Source organism: Sprattus sprattus (assembly GCF_963457725.1).
Source record: "Sprattus sprattus genome assembly, chromosome: 15".
NCBI classification, from domain to species: Eukaryota; Metazoa; Chordata; class Actinopteri; order Clupeiformes; family Clupeidae; genus Sprattus; species Sprattus sprattus.
In genome coordinates, this window is record NC_137913.1 from 20562214 (window position 1) to 20582704 (window position 20491).

The window sequence follows — 20491 nt, forward strand, 5'->3', positions numbered from 1 at the left end:
TAGTGCAGCCTGAACTTTGACGCCGTGGCGCTGTCTCACCTCTCGGTGCAGTCGGGCGTGTTGTTTTCGCAGTGTATTCCGCTGAAGCCCGGTGGGCACGTGCACGTGTAGCTGTCCACGAAGTCGGTGCAGTTGGCGCCGTTCTTGCAGGGGTTGCTCTCACACTCGTTGATGTCCTCCTCGCACCTGATGCCACGGAAGCCCGGCTGGCACGTGCAGACGAAGCTGTTCACTCCGTCTTTGCAGACGCCACCGTTGCTGCATGGGTCTAGCGGGAGGGAGACAGACAGAGCGTAGAGAGGTTAGGCTGTATCCCAACAAGGTGACAGAGGAGAGCGATAAGGGATGATGGTTGGGAAATGTAGCTCTGGGGCTTACTGGGCTTGCAGTCGTTGATGTCCGTCTCACAGTCGCGTCCAGTGAAGCCGGGTTTGCAGCTGCACTGGTAGCTGCCAATGGTGTTTTGGCAGGTGGCTCCGTTCTTACAGGGACTCTTCACACATTCATTTATGTCAATCTCACAGGTCTGACCTAGAAAGAGACAAAGGGGTTAACATTCATCCGAAGGGCTTCCTTTTTTTATAAAAAAAAATATTGAGCGTGCAGCGCTATGATTACGTCACACAGACCTTGCCAGCCTCTGGGACAGACACAGGAGAAGCTCTCGTAGTCCTCCGACTCCCGGCACTCGCCCCCGTTCTTGCAGGGTTTGGGTGCGCAGGGCTCCAACAAGGTCTCACAGTTCTCCCCTGGGAAGGAGAGGAGGAGGACAGTCAATAAGGATACGCAGGCATGCAACACGGGCCGGAATAATAACAAGTCACTAAGACTGTTCCACTCACTGGATGCAAGCAAGGTTTAATTAGGGGAGACTGTCCTTTTTCAGACTTTACTGATTAATGACTGACTGATAACTGATATATTTTGAGAAAGAGAGCAAGCCATTTTGCCTCTTCCCAGACATTTCCCTATCTGTTTCCATGACATCCAGGCTCAGGCAGGAAGCAGGGCTGAACTTCCTGCCATTGTGCAGTCATTTGCTTTTCTGTGAGAATGGAAGTGGGGAAACAGGAAATGTGTCAGGGCTACTGTTCCCACCCTGTACCCTGCGAGAGGGCTGTTATTATAACTGGGCCAAACCTTGTGGATTTTTCCAGAAAGACCACTCGAGAGGACAGATTTTCGGCATTTTGAGCCAGAGAGCTGCTCATCACTATCTGTTTTCTAAAATAATACAACGAAGGGGGAGTGTTGGGCTTTTGTGGGCTTTCAGGACAGAGTTTTCCTACATAGTTATCAGAAACACTTCTCTCTAAGGGAGAGTGGGCGGTAGGAAGGGGGGGTGTAAAATCAACAAATGATGAGCTCTCTGTGAAGTAGGAAGCCTTGCTGCTTAACCTCATCAACAACATCGGCTTCCAGAGCCGTGTTTTCCCCCTCAAAGTGTCCTTGCCCACAGCTGAGGGGACGTGGTGAGAACATGCCAGAAACAAGACAGACACTTCAAAAACCAAAACACACATACATGGCAACTGATGTAGTAGGGCGCAACAACATTTTTCCATGGATACCAAAAAAGAAAAGAAAACCCCGTTTTCATACCAGTGTAAGGTAGTAGGCAGTTGCATTTGTAGCCAGCGACATCATCAATACAGACGCCTTGGTTGAGGCATGGGTTGGAGGCACACTCGTTAATGTTAGTTTGGCAGTTAGGACCTACAAAGCAGAGGTTAACACACAAAAAACACAAATGGTCAGGTGAGGTTAGGGCCAGGGTCAGGATATGGTCACACTGCTGGGCAGGAGCATGAGCACGGAGCACCACTGACCGCTGAAGCCCGCCCGGCAGGTGCAGTAGTAGCCGCTGGTCATGTCGCGGCAGCTGCCTCCGTTCATGCAGGGGTTGGAGTCGCATTCGTTGTTGTTTACGTCGCAGTTGGCACCACTCCAGCCATTGTCACAGATGCAGTTGTAGCTGCACAAGACAAAATGAATGCCGTTTCAAACATCTAGCAGCATGTAGCCAAACTGAGTATTCAAATATCCTCCAGTGAATAACATTCAGTAAAACTCTGTGGAATAGTTGAACTGGATTGGTTATTTGAGACATCTTGTGGTCTATTCATTCTGAATAACAAAACAATGAACTGTCTGCCAAGTGGCTCGCAGATTCAGTCAATCTTGGCCTTATTGTAAGCCGTAGTGTTCAGATGGACTACAGCCTCAGCTAGTGAGTTACAGAGTGTTACAGCAATAAAACCACGTCAATTCACACATATATCTCCAGACCATTTAGGTCTCTTTATACGATATGACCCGCAACGTACCCATTGACCTGGTCTTCACAGTGGCCATGGATGCAAGGGTTGCTTAGGCACTCATTGATCTGGGATCGACAGGTTGGGTCCTGGAAGCCTTCACGACACTGGCAGGTGAAGCGATTGATCCCATCCACGCAAGTGCCCCCATTATGGCACGGGTTGCTCACACACTCATCAATGTTGATGTTACACATTGTTCCTGCGAAGGAATGTGAAACAAAACTGTTGGCTATTCTCTATGCTTCAGTTTATTCCTAGTCTGAAAGACCCCCCCCTCATTCGAATGAATGTACATTTTGTTTAACACACAGTGAATACTGAACAACACAGCCTCTTCTATTCACTATGGCTGCACTTCTACGATACTTAGGGTTTAGGATTCCTTTTAAACTCCCACTTGCTGCGACAAACACATTCAACTGCAGACACGGTTCACATGCAGGGATGGTTTCAATTGTCTTTTCAGTGATGGCCAACTACACCCAGCTCCCCTGCTCCCTCTTCTAACCCTCCCTTTTAAAAGATTGGCTTTCAAAATCTTTCACAAAATCTTTTCTCCCGTTTGAGTCCCAGATGTTCCGATTCCCCTTTCAGCTGAATGAGGACTGAGAGGTGGCTTGTGTGTCCGTGCCACAGGCTGGGGACTGGCTAGGGATTGTGCCTCAGTGTGTGAGTGTGTACTCAGGTAAACTGACACCCGGTCTGAAGGGGGGGTAGAGAACGCTCGCTAGCCAGCTGTCTTCCCCCACACCCTCCTTTGTCTCGGCTCCCACCTGCGTAACCCTTTCCTACCTGTGCGGAGGCGTTCTCGGGGCCCGCCCAGCCAGCACAAGAAACCTTTGCCTATACCGACACGTCGTCCTGTTGCACTCTTTCATGTCTTCATTAATCAGGTTACTCCTGGCTTATAGTTTTACTATGCTTACCAACCCACAATTTCTTTTCTCAAACAATGGAAAGGTTTTATTACCTGTGTAGCCTGGCTTGCACGTGCACTCATAGCCGTTGATCTTGTCGATGCATGTCCCGTAGTCACACGGGTTGCTTTTGCAGTCGTCCACGTCGGTTTCACAGTTGATACCTGTGGAATCATCCATTGGGTTTGAGCCTACAGTTCCTTACTTGCATTCGGTCTCACTCAACACAACAGATGTATAATATATGCTTGCGGAAAGATCGATGATAACATTAAGTCACCATTGCAGCTCAATAAGAGAAGTATTTTGGCTTTAAAGTCCATAATATACAAAACAGAACATTCAAAAAGCTGTTAGCCAGTTAGCTGCACCAAGCTTAGCCTTTGCTTTGTTAGCAAACACTCTTAATCACTTCTGAATAGAGTGCCCTCATGGCTGCGCTAGCCAAAGCATTTACCTGAGGTGCCCTTGGGGCAGAGGCAGCGGTATGAATTGACGCTGTCCTGACAGGTGCCTCCGTTTTGGCATGGCTGGCTGAGGCATTCGTTGATGTTGGTCTCACACAGGCGCCCGGTGTAACCCGGCTTGCACTGGCAGCTGAAGGTGGCCAGGCCGTCCTTACAGGTGCCGTAGTGGCAGGGGTTGGATGCACACTCGTCAATATCAAGCTCACAGTGCTGTCCAGTGTAACCTGAGAGAACACAAAGACGTCGGACATCATGAGGGGAACCTGGCAATAATGTTTAGCCAACCGCTGATAAAACAGACTTTTGAGATTCTGAGATTGAGTGAGTAGTGAAAGAAGACACATTCAGTTATTGTAAAGGTTGTACAAAGCAACTGGCTGGTATTTGTCGAATAATTCTGTTCAAGATGTATTTATTATCCACAGTGTAGAGAATGCAGATGTAAAGAAGTTCTGGCATTGTCTGGCATCAGTGGTTCCTTTGTATACATCATAGGTATTCTGTCAATTTACATTTTACATCATCTGCACAGACATATTATATACTATTATATAGTGTATTGTTGTTACTTGTTGCTTTGGATCCACCACAGTGCCTGGGTGTAGTATGGTGAGTATGGTGATATTGTTTGGTGGTCATACCTTCAGTGCATTCACATGCGTACTTGTTGGGCCCATCTGTGCACTTGCCGCCATTCTTGCACGGTGTGCTGGCACACTCATCTGCGTCCACTTGGCACTGACTCCCACTGAATCCTAGGAAGAGGAGGGTGAGAAACACAGGCAATGTGAGGTGGGGCTGTGAGGGGAGTGTTGGGGTGGGATCCCCCCCTTCTCTCTGCTGCTGCTTCTTCTCCCTCTAGCAAACCTGCCATTCCTTCAGTCATCTCTACACAACGCCACCATTTCAGGGCCTGTGTGAGCATTTGGGAAAGCAGGAGGAGGAGGGGGGTTCGGGGTTGGGTTGGGGGGATCTGCCAGCCTGCATTCATTGACACCTCAGCCCCCTCTGCCACCCCCAACCCTATTCCTTCCCTTTCAAACCTCCTTTCAGCAGGAGCCTATAAGGGATGGGGTGGGGGGGAGCCGTTAGATGGGGGGTTGGGGGTCCTTCAGGGGCCCTCCTCAGACCATAGCCCCGGGGCAGACAAAAGCTGTGCTGTCTGCCCAGTGCAGCACTCGAGCCGCGCCGGTTGCTGCTTGCTTTTGTTCTTCCCGAAACATTTTCCATCACAATGGGGGAATTCGCCCAGCCTGCCTTCATCCTACTCGCAGACTGCCCCGGCACAAAAGGGCCCTGTCTGACCTAGCGACCCCCTCCATTCACTGCCATCATCATTCAGAGTTACCCAGCAGGACCTCTCTCTTCCCCAGTTATTCTAATCTCCTCTAACCACGTCTGCTGCCTGCCACTGCACTCCCAGCACAGGCCAACACAATACAAAAAAATAAAAGTCATGTTTCTGCTACTACATGCAGACCAAAACTACTTATTTATCATTCTTCAGTCTGTTATAGATTTGTTTAGAAATGTACTGCTGATTTTAAAGGAGCACTAACACTACTGTACCGTGTCCCCCCATCTTTGAATAGAATTAGACAGGGCAGAGCTGGGTAAATTAGTGTCTTCCATCTTAACCCTAAAACACAGTTCTCCTTTCTTTCTGTCCATCTGTGATAGCCCTCCTGGCCCATTGGGACTTTCTGCACCGGTGCTGCTGCTGCTGCTGTTGTTGTACATTTCAAATAACCCCACCGTGGTTGCCGTGGAGACCACTGTGTACATAAATGAATGACGCCCCGGGGCTGACATGGTTTCCAAAGGGACTCATTTACATCTCAAGGAGAACTGGGGGGCCTGATGCTTCACCACACACACACCTTTTGAGCACAGCCTACAGGGCCTGCAGATCTCCAAATGCTCCTGGATTTTAAGCCCCCAACAGGGCACACTCTCTTTCTTCCCCCCCACCACTTGCCAACCAAGAGTAGCTTCTCAGCCGTAAAGCCCTGTGCTGCCTCACGCCTGGCGTGCTCATTCCTCCATATCCTGAGATGAAATGAGTTGCCGTTTGTCTTTTGTGAGGGGGGCACCTTTAAGCCGTCCCTTTTTACATGCTCCTCTCCGCCCCTGTTGCTCCCTTCTACTGGCGCCAAGAAGAGGGGGACAAAACGAGAAAGAAAACCCCACAAAAACACACGTTTGGCGGGAAAACTCGTTGGATTCCAGAGGCACCCAGTGCAAAAAAACACCACAAAGGCCTCCAGGGGCCATGGTCACCATAGCATCTCACCAGTGGAATCCCTTTATACCCTTAAACTTAATTAAAAACATTTAAATGAATCTTTATACAGCTACTGACCCTACTAAACACCACAACAACATAAGGAGTGTAAAAAGTATTGGAATTCAGTAGGCAGCTGGGATTTGTCTATTATTTCTGTTAAAGATCTGTTTATTTCTCCAAAGTTTAGAGATTGCAGATCTAAAGAAAGAAAAACATTCAGGCGAAATACTAACTGTGAAAATGAATTGTCTGGCATCAGTGGTTCCTTTGAATACATGATAGATATTCAGTCAATATAAATTTGAAGGTGTGTTTTTGTTCCAAGTTGCTGTAACAACTGTAATGGATATTTCCCCTCCAAACTCCAAAACAGTTGTGCACACGCGTATGTATAAGTGTGTGAGTTGCATTTAGATGTGCACTCTGGCTGAAATAACTTCTAAAAAAGCTCTCTTATGGATTTCCCCCAGCCGTCCTGCCTCTGCCTCCATAAGCTCGCCTGGAGGTGAGGATTTACTGCACCCCTGCAGCCCTGTCCTGGAGGGGGAGATCGACCCCCACATACACTCACCTGTGGGGCACTGGCACTCAAAGCTGTTGATCTTGTCGATGCACTTCCCATTGTTCAGGCAGGGTGCGCTGGAGCACTCGTTGGTATCGATCTGGCAGTAGATTCCCTCATAGCCTGCCAATTAACACAGAGAATCATCTTCAGCATTCTAAAGGACAGAGGCAAATCAATCCGAAAAGCTTTTGTTTACCCGGCTAGATTGTTTTGGGTTGATGAGTGAATTACTAGCACATGCATATAACATGAGCTTTAGATGGGTGTTGGTTTTACAGACCAATTAGCGTGAAGTCATCCTCAGCATTATTATGGACAACATAAATCAATCCAAAGCTTTGTGCTCTCGCCAAGTTGTTTGGGTTGATATGTAAATCATAAACATATACAGATAACACAGGCTAGTTTGGGGTTACTTCTCTGAACAAAAGATACTAACTGATGAAGCATTGTCCAAGAATGGAGGCATGTCACTGTGTATACTTAAAATGTGTTAACGGCTGTGCTAAACTACTTAGGTGTACTAAGTAGTTTGATGAGGCCTGTACCTGGCATGCAGATGCATTTAAAGCCGCCAATTTGGTCCAGGCAGGTGGCATCGTTCTGGCATGGGTTGGACATGCACTCGTTGACATCGAGTTCACAGCGGGCACCCACGTAGCCTGCGGGGCATTTGCACTGAAACGAGCCCTTGGTGTTAATGCACTTCCCTCCGTGCTCGCAAGGGTTGGCACCTGCAGAGTAACACAAACAGTCATCATTAGACATATGATCGAACCAGTGGTCATATGACCTCAGTGGACGTTTTCCCATTCAAATGCTTTATGAAGGTGCCATGGAAGGATTCTTGCCTAGCGAGCACTCATCAATGTCCTGATCACAGGATGGACCCACGTAGCCTGTGGGGCAGGTGCAGATGGCTTTGCCATTGACGGGGTTAGTGTCACAGTTGGACCCTTTCTGGCAAGGATTGCTTATGCAGGCATCCTCCAAATGGCAGAGCAGACCTGTATCAACACAAAGGCAACAACCTACGTCAACACTTACACTGTGCAATCATGACCTTTAGCCTCTATCTGATTTCCCAAGTAATAGCAGAATAACAATCAATGCCTCTGTCTGTTTGTGGTATATGCTGGATAAGCTTGCAACTGACCCGTGCGACCATGAGGGCACTGGCAGTAGAAGGATGCCACACGGTCATGGCAGGTGGCACCCTTGGCACAGGCCGCATCTGCGCAGTCGTCGATGTTCTCGCTGCAGTCGTCTCCCGACCAGCCGTTCACGCACACGCAGTGGAAGCCGCCCATGGTGTTGAGGCAGGTGCCCCCGTTCTGGCAGGCGTTTGGCATCAGGTCACATTCGTTGACGTCTTCCAGGCAAAACTGACCTGTAAAGTGCAGAGCAACGGAGCCTCTTAGCAGAGCTCACCTATGCAAACCTACTCTCCAATGATGATGCATATACTACTACATGCTTCATGAGAGATACAATTAAAGTTAGAACACTGGTATGTGGTCCTCAATGGCAAATCACAGGATCCAACATATTCTCCTTATCATACTGTAGTTTAAAAAAATCTCTTCTAGCTGTAAGTGTAAGATACATAAACTAATTCCAGATGAATTAAGAATGTCTCCGCCACATGTTTGTATGCTATTAGATATTGGCTTGAGATACACACACAGCACTGGATGCATGACTGTACGTTACCTGTCCACTCAGGTTTGCATCGGCAGTTGTAAGTGTTCACTCCGTCCACACACACACCATTATTCTCACATCGGTGTTCTGGGCAGTCATTGATGTTGTGTTCACAGTTCTGTCCATTGAAACCTAAAGGAAACAATGATAGAAATAAATGTGTATATTTTAGTGACATTAAAGACATTAAACACAACTCAACTGTCTTTTGCATCTCAATACAAAGACATTTTGGAAGGGAGCTACCTTGATCAAAATCTTTATATTAATTTCTTCATTTGGGCAAAAAAGAATACACATAGCTTGTCTGTTATCAGTTTCCTTTAATTTTCCGGTTACAGTTGGACTCAGTTGCATTAAGGACAGCGAACCTAACTGACACTGACCGAAGCTTCCGCTCAACCCTGATTGAAGCAAAGCAGCTGCTGTTGGTTGTAGCACGAGTCAGGGAGAGGGAGGAAGAGGGAGAGAAAGAAAGAGACAGAGAGACCGAGAGAGAGAGAGAGACAGAGAGACAGAGAGACAGAGGAGTCAGGAAGTTGTGGTGAGCTGGAGTAGGTCAGAGGCCATTGGGACGGATTTCTGTCCGCCATTTTTAAATCACAGTCACCATGGACAGGAGGCCATTTTGAAAAACTCAACCCAGGAAAGCACACACTAGACTGAGGATGTTGTCCTTCGACCGTTTCCTCACGATAAGCACAAATGTTTTCCTGCGCTCTGGTACACAATCACACACACAGACGTGCAGATACTCACAGATGCAAATACACACACACTACATCACGTTCACATTGGCACTGTGCTTAAAGACATGAAAAACATTCTCATTCATTCAGATTCTCTACTCTACAAGCTACCTTGTCCTGTGTGGGTCCATATTCCAGTCAGGAAATATTTGTCAAGATGCAATGCCTTCTGCATGTCATTTTTCTGTTTTAAAATATTTTCAAAGGTGTACAGACAGGTATCCTCGAGTATTGGATCAGCTTAACCTGGACTATTTTATTTTATGTGTTCTCTACTGTATTGTGGATGTATTTGGTTCAGAAGGGCAGAGGTTTACATCCATACCCAGGAACACACATACAACAAAATATTAATACCTGGCAGGCAAGTGCACTGGTAGGTGGTATCTCCTTTCTGTACGCAGGTGCCTCCGTTGTTGCAGGGCGAGGGATTGCAGGGCATGTAGAGGATCTCGCAATGCTTGCCAGTGTACTCCAGCAGGCATCGGCAGTGGTAGGTGCCCACCTCGTTGACACAAGTGCCGCCATTCTTGCAGATCGTGGGATTCTGGGTGCACTCGTTGACATCCTGCTTGCAGGTCTGCCCGTAGAAGGTAGGTGGACAGTCGCACAGGTAATGGGACTCAAAGGCTCTGCAGGTACCGCTGTTGGCACATGGGTTTGAGGCACAGGGATCTGCCTGCTGGCATGTTTTACCTTGACAAGACATGAACAAGAAAAATACATTAACCATCATGTGTGAAGTCTGACTACAATGTTGTGAATTCCTGTACCACACTATAAGAGGGCCAACGACTTAACAGCTTTAATGAATTACAAGTAAACAAAACTGTGGCGGCTGTTCCTTCTTGTGTTTTTTAGTTGACTGAATTTAGATGTGGGTAACCAGCATTCTCCGTAAGTCTCACCTGACCAGCCAGGACGGCATTTACAGCGGTAGTCTCTGGTGTTGATGAGCTCACAGGAGCCTCCATTTCGGCAAGGAGAGGTCAAACACACGTTGTCCGTCGGTGTCAGGCACAGCTTGTCCATGAAGCCTGGGCGGCAATCGCAGACACTCTCGTACCGGTTGTCGCGGGCAGCCACTCGGCACGTGCCGCCATTTTCGCAGGGGTTGTAGTAACAAGGGTTGTGGTGCTGACATCTTGATCCCAGGAATTTCTCTGGACACCTGGAGAGATTAAAGACAAAGAAGAGAAAGAGATGGAGAGAGGTGAAACACAATATCGGCCCCAGTTTATGCCGAAAACACTCAAGGAGCAATGCCAGTCAGATGTTGCTATTTATAGAAAGATTAATTTGAGAGTAGAAAAAGAACACTATGTGTCTGTCTCTCTCATTCTCTCTCTTTCTCTCTACACAAATGGTTCATTACTGAGCATTGTGGCCCACTTTTTAAACAAATGAGGTAGAAAGAGCAGGGGCAGCTGTTGAGGGGCCTGCAAAGACATGGTGCCCTTTGTGCTTCACAGGCACCAGCCTGCTGCCTCCTTCTGATAACACACACTGCTGAATCATAACTCATAGTACTTCACATCGTTCCCAAAAATGAGTCACAACAAGCAGACAGGCTTGAGAGGGAGTGAAGTTCCATAGGGTTGAATCTTCCATATCTCCAAAGATTGGGACAATTAAAAAAAACTCGGGAATTGGTGTCATTTTTAATCCATTTAAGAGGGACAGTTTTCCCAGGGTGTGAACGCCTCAGTGCACATGGCAGTCTTTCATATAGCATTACTGCTATGGACCAGCTTGCATTGTTCCTCTGATACCATATGACCACTGCATAACACATGTCGAGATGGATTACATAATGTGCTCAGTCAGCAAAAGCAAAGTTCTCAAAATGCTTTGGATTCCAAACATTGACCGCTATAGTCAGTCTTTCAAAATCATCAACCCAAAAGTTCAATGTAAATAAGAGTGAACTGAGGAAAGAGGGGGAAGGCAACACATTGAAATAGTGGGTTCAAAATCAAAGCATATTAAGAAGAGATTCCGCATAGGTCCATCAGGATAAAGAAGCCTCTCGTGGCATAACAAGATAAAGTGCATACTGCCTCGAAGTTACATCTTGAGTACTACTACTTCTCCTACTTCGATTATTTCAATCTACACCAAAATGCTCCCCCATCAGACTTCTTGAAATGCTATGTTGCACTACTGACCACAAACATCATGTAGGCCACCACATGGTGGGACAAATGGCTTTTGGGGTACAAATGGTAAAGTAATAAGAATGAAACAAAACAACAACTAAACAGCCTAATCACCTAACCTGTTGCTATGCATTTGGTCATTCACACTCTGGCAAGGATGGTTTGGTCATCAATACAACATTTTAACTGCCTAAGACCTAGCATCATGATTAGTGACACATTTCTGCCACACAATGTGCCATTACGGTGGTCAACCCCCGATCATTACCAAAAAAAAGCACTCCCTGAAGGTCTCAGTAGAGGGCAATAGCCAGGCCAGAGTGAATTGTGCTTTTTACGCAGTCTCTCCAGGGATTAAGATGCTTAATCATTCAGAGCAGGAAAAGAAAACACTACCGGGGCTTGCTGGGGGAGGGATTTTGTGTGTGTGTGTGTGGGGGGGGGGTCACGACAAAAGCTTGTGAGGGGGTAGGGGGTAGAAATGGCACCCCTTTTTCTTCCCACAATACTATACTTCCTCTTATTGTCCCCCAGCCATTCCTACACTTGGCTGGAAATTGACTGAACCAACCACCAGCACCTTAAACTCTGGGCGCCAACTGCCAGGTCTCACAGAATGACTCAAAAGAGTGTAACTACTGCATCCCTCCACATATACTGCTATCGGTCAAAGGGGCTAAAATTAGCATTCATGCTATAATCACATTAGCCTTTACCACTCTAATGATAATAGCATTTTAAAACTGGGTTTGGGGGGTGAGGATGGGGTTGGGGGTTGGTGGTGGTGGCTGGAGGGGAGACACAGGGGCCAAATGGGGTGGTGTGGCTGGGAGGCATGCCTGGACCTTACTCTAAAAAAGGGCCAGAGGGAGCAGGTGCGCATGTTAATGAGCGACTGGCAGCTGCTATCCATAGCACACTCCCTCACTCTCCTCCCCCCCCCCCCCCAGCACACCCTGCCCTCCCTCCTCAAATAGACACACAAACACATACACACACTCTCTCTCTCACACACACACACACACACACACACACACACACACACACACACACACACACACACACGCACAATCAAGAGATGGGTGTGTGTGGGGGAGTGTGTGGCAGCTGAAAGGCGTCCCCTGCCGCGGTGCAGCGTGGGGAGGCGGCATGAGTAGACCCATTGTTCCACGCGCCATTCAGGGCTGACTGCGGGTCGAGAGCCTCCAAGCTGATAGTTGTGCATTCAGCTGTTAAACCTCCTCTTCTCTCCTCTCCTCTCCTCTCCTCTCTTTCTGCCACTCTCACTCTCCCTCCTCCTCTCTTTGACCCACTCTCCCTCCTCCTCTCTTTGACCCAATCCCCCCCCCCCCATGCCTTTTGCTTTTCAGCTCACACTTCTAGCACGTTCTTCCATCGGAACATTTTTTCACCTTCAACATTTTGGATGGCATACCTCTATAGACCACTTCGATGGCACCACCCACCCGACATTCCATTTTCACCTTGATTAAGTCTTCTCCCCTAACAAAGGTTCTCTTTTACTGCGCCTTTTAAACTTCTCATTAGAAATAGTTTGTTGTTAATTATCTTATTCTTTAGTTATCATTCTTTAGTTATCTTATTCTATCTCGTTAGAAGGTGGGTATGTGTTTACTTTCTGATGCTTTGATCATTGCATTGCCTATTGAGGGTATATAGCATAGAGAACTGCAGAATAGTTTTAGTACCAGCAGTAGCTTTGAGATATCTAATAGAAAGCTAAATTAAGTTATGAAAAGGTTCCTGTTATCATATAGGTGAAAACAGCTAATTGTATGTGTTTAGAAGGAGGCATATGGATCCCAATAACTTCTCAGTTTTTTCAAGTTACTGATTTTGAGCTCATTTATCTTTTGATCCCAGATTTTTTTTTTTTTAAAGAGTCTACTCATTTTAGTTTCCAAAATCATTTCCCACTACCATGCTGGGAACAAAGTATCCAATGTTTACTGTGCCTCCGTTACCTCAAAAGATGAAAGCAACCTTAATAACATTCCTGGAGGAAGGGCTTTCACAGCAACCCCCTTTAATAACCCTTCATAAGAGCCAACAGACAAGAGGGGCCTGAAATAAAGGAAATTAGCCTGAGTTTTATGTCTCTAGGCCTGAAAGGTCTCTGGGAATCTGGTTCTTCTGTGGCAGAATGCTGCAATTTGTTTTGTTTTTTTCCCCCAGAAAAAAAGTCTCCCCATCCTGTGCTGCACGTCTCAAAGCAGACAGCCTGCAAGCACATTTAACATTGCTGTGCGAGAAATCACACCAGCGAGAATGGGCTCGCGTCTGCCCCGGCCAGGCAAATAGTAACACTTCTCACGCTGGCATTAAAGGTAAACAGAGGAGGCAGGCAGCGCAGCCAGGCCCCTCGTGGTTCTTTCGGCAAGCAAGCAATAAGGTTGAGTCAACGCCAGCCTGCTGCCCAGAGAATGCCGCCAGTTTGCTCCCTCACTTGACATACGACCTTCAAGTAATCCATTAGGGCCGAATTAGACTGAGAGAAACAGACACATTGGGGGACAACTGTAACAGCCAAAGCATTAAAAGGAATTCAAAAAAACACAAGAAGGGTGTCTTTATAAATCAGTTCATATTTATAAGCACATATAAAACCCCTGAGTGAATTCACCCAAGTACTTATGACAGAGGTTCATCCATTCATGAGATAGCATGTGACAATGAAATTCTCTCAAAAGTACCATCCCAACAGATGATGAACACCACAGCTTACCCCTAAAACCTAAGCCCTATTGTCGGTCATGATATCATCATCAGGCCCACACTGTTTTCCACTGCTTCTTCCCTTTGTCCACCCCATTATACTGCTGGGAGTCCTCCCCTCAAAGGCCACCCGTAGCCCATGGCAACAGGCTTGGCCCAGTGTAGTAATGTGTGCCTGGACACAGCAGATGTTTTTCTGACACCTGACCCATGGCCAGATGAGACACAGCGCCCACCCCCACCCCACCCAAGTCAGTCAGTCTGCCATCTGCCACCAACAAGTCACCAAATAAAGGGCCTCTTTGAGAGAAATGAGTCTCTCTCTCTCTCCCTCCCTCTCTGGGTTCCTCGCTCTGCTGTTATCTGATGGTGAGGTGACACAGGGGTCTGAGAGGACAAAGGAAAGGACCATCCTCAAGCTAAAAAGCCACTAGAGTCAAAGTATGAGGTGCTATTTGCTTAAGTGTATACTCAGACACAAAGATAAAATCTTGTTAATGGATCTTTTCACCTAAACACAGAATGCGGTACACTATTTGGTACTACTTTAGTGAAGGCTTTTAGTTTTCTCCACCATCACCACTTTTAGTTTCCTCTCTCTCGCTCTTCTCAATACTTGAGGTCCTCGAGTTCTACGAAACCTCTAGGGGACTTGGCCTGAACTTTCACAAAGAATTAAGACTGTCCTCCCTCTGCATGGAATCTTTTACAGAGGCCTGATACTGAGGCTCACATCTGTTTGTTTGCATTTGTCCCTTTCATGTGTTCCCCAAGATTGAATCCCAAATGGGGAAGCCATGTTCCACAAGTTCCCCCCGCCCTGAGGCCTCTTACATCCTGTCTGGCCTGATGAGAACAGCTCCTGGTGGCTTTATGAGTCTGGGAACCAGGTAAGTGTTTTCAGGTGTTTAGGAATTGACTTCTTTTGTCTAGTATTGTGGACAAAAGGGGATAACAAGCATTTGTCTCCTCCCCTTTAACTCACTCACTCCAACTGATCAATTTCAGGTGCTGGATTTTAAGATAGCGGTGACAGTCTGAGAAACTATCTGTTAATAAAAAGGTGAAAAAAGAAACCCTAGTTGATTTTACCTAAAGCTATGTCTTTGTATCGCCCTAAGCAGCAAGACCACCAAAAACCTCTATTTTACCATTTTATATTAAAAATGGATCGTTCAACTTCAAGAAAGATATGGTTGGACTAAAGTTTCCTCGTCTAGTAAACCTCTAAATCAAATGTAGCACATGTTCTGCAGCCAGGTCTTTAAGCAACACCTGCCACTTTAACACATGAACCCTCTTTTTACAGCTCAGTGGTCCAAGACGACACACACACACACACACACACACACACTCAGCCTTACACAAACAAAGCAGGCTAACATTCCAGGCTTGCTACTGGTCAAGCATGACATGGTGGTGTACATTACATCAAGTTTTGATAAAGGCATAAATAAAGGCAAAATGCTTTTTCAAGCACAGTGTATAGTATGTGAACAGAGTTTAAATGTGCAATAGCTTGATATTTGCTCACTACAATCCACCTACAATCAATTCATTCATTGATGTTCCTTTTCATCCAGCTCCCAGTGTGCTTGCCAAGTGAGTGAGTAGCCAGCATCCTTTTTCTCAACCATGGGCTTTCTGTCCTCATATGATCGTAGACAGCACCTTCTCTTCCTCTGACTTCAGAAAGCTAATTTCCTGTCTCTCAAAGAAGAGGGAAGCAGAGCATGCCTCACCTCCCCTCCACAACAAACAATGGTTCCATTGAGAAGCCATCCCCTGTTGCACATGGACTGGTTTGATACTATAAGGCTTTTACAGTAGTCCATCTTCACAAATGGCATTCAGCTTCAGCAGGATAAATGCACCTCATTCAGATGGTACGACTTCAGAGCCACTGACCAAAAACAGACTTCCTAACATAAGGGTGAGAATATTTTGTGTATTTTACACAACTTCAGAGCTTTCTCATGCAATCTCCTGTTACAGTGAATCATCCAGTAGTCAACGACTCAAAAGCCAGACATCTATGTCTGGACAACATTATGAGTCTGTGACAGAAAAGGTTCTCCTATCCGCCACTCAAGGCTGTGTCTCCTTGACATAGCCTGCAGCATTAATGTCACATGCCTTGCTGTATCAAGAAGCTTGACAGGCATAAAATTTGCTGAAGGGAAGCAGGTGAACTTTCCACCACTTGACATCTATCATCATCCTACATCTTGGGATAAGCCTCTTAAGTCCAACTGGCCAGTGTCAATCTAGCGCCCTTGGAATCCATCCCTGCTTGCCTGGCCCAAGGCCCGGGAGACATGTCAGACTTGGTTGTTTGGCTTGGTACCCAGGGGCCATGGAGATAATCAATCCCTGGCTCTTGCTGCACCTCATTCTCAGCTGCAGATATGCAGGATGGCATCTGTGGCATGGCATGTAAAGTAGAGACAGCAATGTCCTTCACTACTACAGTACCAGGCTATTTCAGTGAGTTACTGAGTGGCAGCTGACACAAAGGCACCTCGCGTAAACAGAACTGTTTTTCAGGAGTCAGGAGAAGTGTGTCAAACCAGATGAACATCATGCTTAATTGGCTAATGTGAAAGACCAGCGCTTTCTACATTCCTCTAACAAGAGATTACTGAATGTACCCCAGCACCTGAGTCATCTCTCTGTACGAAGGCTTACAATGATAACCAAGCACAAGGCCACTATTCAAACTAAGTCTTGAAGTGTATTCTTCAGTACGAAGCCCACCCTCAGTCAATCAAAGATAGAACTGGATTTCCACCACTGCATAATCTTGGGCAATTGCTCAACCACTGAGATAACCCAAATATCAGAAGGACGATATGAGGCTAGGGGAGCAAAGCTTGTTGTACTGAGAGCACGTATGGTCAAACCGAATGTCACTCCCTAAAACTTCAAAGAGCTCTGGCTGTTCAGGAGACGAGGTGTAATGCCTACTCTGTTTTCTGCCTGGACAGAGCACGATTGAGGTCATGTCCAGCTAGTTACAACTGCCACTTGTGACTTGGACATAGAAAGGTCTGCCTATTTGGGAGAGCAGACATGGTCTTTTATGCTTTAAAAGCATTACAACCACATGATTTCACAGCCTTGGGATGAAGACCACTAACACCAGCAATGAAGGTGCAAGGGCCATCTAGGAATCATTTCAGTTGCCACAGTTGTGTGTTGCTGTTTAATTGTGGTTAACTGCCATTAGACAAAACCTATGCAGAAGTGGAGGTTATATTGAAAATAAATTAACTCAATACTGTTGTATAAATGTTTATAACCTCATGTGCCTGCCACCATTCCTTTTACTACAGGGATGTTGGCCCCACCTCAACCACAGAGGTAGAACACGTTTAAAGTGCCAGTAATGAGAGGTCACAACAATACTGCCTGAGGAAACAACCAGTGGCCACATAACTGAGAGCTTAATGGTGGAGGAAGTCCAATGAAACGGGATCCCATACTTGGGGGGACTTCAATGCAAGTGAGTGAGAAACATTTAAGAGGCAAATGTTAACTTCAAGTGACCAGAAATAGACCTGTGAGGACTATTATATATATATAGATAGATATCAATGGAAAAGTGAGGTGCTAACATCTGCTTAAACTAAAAATACCACTGCAGTTAGACCAATGTAAGCCTTAATCCTAATCACTGTGGCTCTGGAAAAAAAAGAGACATACGCTTTTTGTTAGAGATGAACCATAAACAAAGACCAAAAAAATGATATTAAGATCCTTGCCAAAACGTTTCCAGACAAGCAGCTGGAGTTTTGGTCAGTCCTCTTTGTGACCAAGGAAACAAAAGATGAAAGAGTGTACCGAGAGTGTCATCGAGTGTCCCGACCGGACTCTCTGCTCATCGGATCTCCATGTTTAATTGAAAGAGTCTGAGGACATGCCGGCACAATGCAGGGCTTTGTGCCCTGACTGTGGCACGCTGGCTGCCAGTGGAGAATTAAGATGTGGCCTCCAGCCAGTGTGGCTCCCTGCATTAGCTGTCCTGCTTCAGAGAAGCCAAAAGAACACGGTCTAACCCATTTCAGCTTTTGTCTGTCCAGTCACATCTCTGCTTCTAGATTAACGTTGGTTTCTTTTTTTTTTTTTTTTTACAAAAAACAGTAAATAGACACTTGTGGTCTTGAATGGAAAGAGCACAGAAACTCTATCCGCAACAGGTCTTTGTTAGAAGACTATGGGGTTTTCTGTCACTATTAGAGGGACAGCAGGTGAAAAACAAGCCTAATCATGAACTATAAATATTTTTTAATCGAAGACACTGGTATGGGCCTGAACAAATGTGCCAAGGTACAATTTGTTTGTCTCTCACATTGCATATTGCCTGCAATTATGAAAACATCCAGTTTAATTACACTCTACTACCATCTGCCCTTCTAATGTAAATTGCAAGAGTGAATACCTATTGAAAACAGGACAAAACCCCAAGCCAGGGTTAGGGGTAAGGGGTGGGGGTCTGAGTATTCTGCGAAGCCTCACACAGATTAGTCACACAGAATTAATCTAGACTTGGGAACAATGGCCGTCGAGCTTCTGGCAAAGCCCAGCTGTCACTCCGTGAAAGAAAAGAGAAACAAGATTTAGGGCTTTGAACGTATCTGGGACTTCTGCTGCAGAAGTGGCTTGTATTCACTAACAGCAGGTCCAGAGGATGGGGAAAGAGAGTGACCTCTGACCCTAAACGCCCATACACACACACCCTTCCACCCCCCACATGCACAATCAACGGTCTTGCTGCTCATTCATTGGCTACGGCAAAGCTTTCTTTCGAAGAATGTGCATATGAAAGAAAGCAGAATTCAAAATACAATACAACTGGTTGCTGTGTTGGGGCAAACTTTAGCATGCAATTGTAAGCTGACCAAGCCAATTCATTCAAACTCTGATGTTTTTCTTTCAGTAGACTGAATTCACAGAATAATAATATTTTAAAAAAAAAAACACAGATAGTGTTCTTTGATACCTATCATTTAAGAGGATTTCTGTTACTTTCTTGATTTCGGTTTGGACTTGTTTACTTACTTGCATTTCCCTCTGCCATTAGGGGTGGGCTCGCAGATGCCTCCACTCAAGCACGAGTCGGGCCCAGTACATCCTTGCCCTGCAAACATACAACTGTTACATATCCACTCAACAACAAATACAACTTAAATATCAGTTTGGCAACTTCACACAAATATTCATCCACACTTTTAAATGAACTGCTGAGACCAAACGTCTTCAACAGAACAATAAAACATGTTAATGTGAAAGTAAGATGTATAAGCATTGTGATCACAAAACGATTTACACGGTTTTCCAGGTGACATTAGTTCTCAATCCGGCCAGGAGTGAGACTTTGGTGTGATTATTGACACCTTAAAGTGATGTTTGTGGGCAGTGGGACTTGACACCATCCTGGTACATGCATTCTTCTGTCTGCAGCTGTTCCTAAGAATGTACTATATTTGGTAGATCCGCGGTGTGGCAAGACTATTTCTTTGACACTTGATTCAAACAAGTCTACACAGTCTGCTGCAGTTTTAACAAATAAATCCGTGAGCGAGTGAAGATTACAGCTGTGCTGATATAACCCTTCAGATAAAGGCCACTATCACGCCGTTGTTTGAGCACATTGGTTTCAATCAGTTTACAGGTTACAGTCTTGACTAAGTTAATTAGAGAAAGCTAGCATGTGTTGTGCACTTAACGTTAGATTAAACAGAGCAAGTTAATCTTTTTCCGATCAACTGTTCTTTTAAGAGAACAGCATAGAATACACATATCATATACGATTCACGAAACCGAATCATGAAAGAAACAGTGTCACAAAGAAATCTTTAAATTTACAGCACATTCCCAGGACCGCTCTAATTGGATGCTCCGTAGCCTACTCCAATCTCAGGCAACAAGTGTTCGAGCGCACTATCATCCAAAGACCCTCGAATTCGCTTGAAATTACGTTCGATTCATTTTCTTATAGTTTTGTGGGGGTTAACTATTGAAGTTTTACCATACTTAAGTTCCTTGTGGTACAACACGTCAACAAATGTATCAAACAGACAGGCAACGAAATAGTCCACAAAAGAATATGTAGCGTGCTCCTACCTTTCGTTAGGGCTACCAATACGAGTAGAGTGGTAAGTTTCACAAGAAACCGATGCATTCCTCCTCGTCAGGTTTAAAATTTCTCTTTAATTCCACGTAGGGTTAACATAGATCCAATGTTATTTTTTCTTCACAAAAGTCCAGAAAACGTAGGAATAATACAAAAATGTGAACGTTTTCAGCCCGCGAACTCCGTGCAGTGATGTGAACTCGTTGATTCTCCAACTGTGACTGTGACCCCCCCTACTCACATCTCCATTCTCTGCTCCGCGTCTGGGGGCGTACTCCTTCCGCACTACTACCTCTCCAAACTATTCATTTACTTCAGACAACTTTCTGAAGTGGCAGTGGGAAAAACACGCCCAATGCTTAAAAACTTATCTGACTTGTGTTTTAAGTGTGGGATATGCAAGGTAATAACGTTGGAGTCTTACTTGCAAAGTCAGTCAGGTATGACGGA

General features: G+C 45.8%; 1 protein-coding gene across 1 annotated transcript in view; it reads right to left on the reverse strand.

Moving 5' to 3' along the window:
- notch1b (notch receptor 1b) overlaps positions 1-20238 on the reverse strand; it is a 32310-nt gene extending 12072 nt beyond the window's left edge. The window contains exons 1-18 of the mRNA XM_080852471.1: positions 20032-20238; positions 18967-19045; positions 9919-10181; positions 9368-9706; positions 8271-8393; positions 7714-7947; positions 7409-7564; positions 7106-7291; positions 6564-6677; positions 4347-4460; positions 3696-3929; positions 3292-3402; positions 2328-2520; positions 1830-1975; positions 1603-1716; positions 630-749; positions 379-531; positions 40-268 (exon numbers count right to left, since the gene is read on the reverse strand). Coding sequence (XP_080708597.1) covers positions 40-268; positions 379-531; positions 630-749; positions 1603-1716; positions 1830-1975; positions 2328-2520; positions 3292-3402; positions 3696-3929; positions 4347-4460; positions 6564-6677; positions 7106-7291; positions 7409-7564; positions 7714-7947; positions 8271-8393; positions 9368-9706; positions 9919-10181; positions 18967-19045; positions 20032-20089 — 2966 coding nt within the window. The 5' untranslated portion in view covers positions 20090-20238. The remainder of the gene's footprint in view (positions 1-39; positions 269-378; positions 532-629; positions 750-1602; positions 1717-1829; positions 1976-2327; positions 2521-3291; positions 3403-3695; positions 3930-4346; positions 4461-6563; positions 6678-7105; positions 7292-7408; positions 7565-7713; positions 7948-8270; positions 8394-9367; positions 9707-9918; positions 10182-18966; positions 19046-20031) is intronic.
- Positions 20239-20491: the final 253 nt, after the last annotated feature.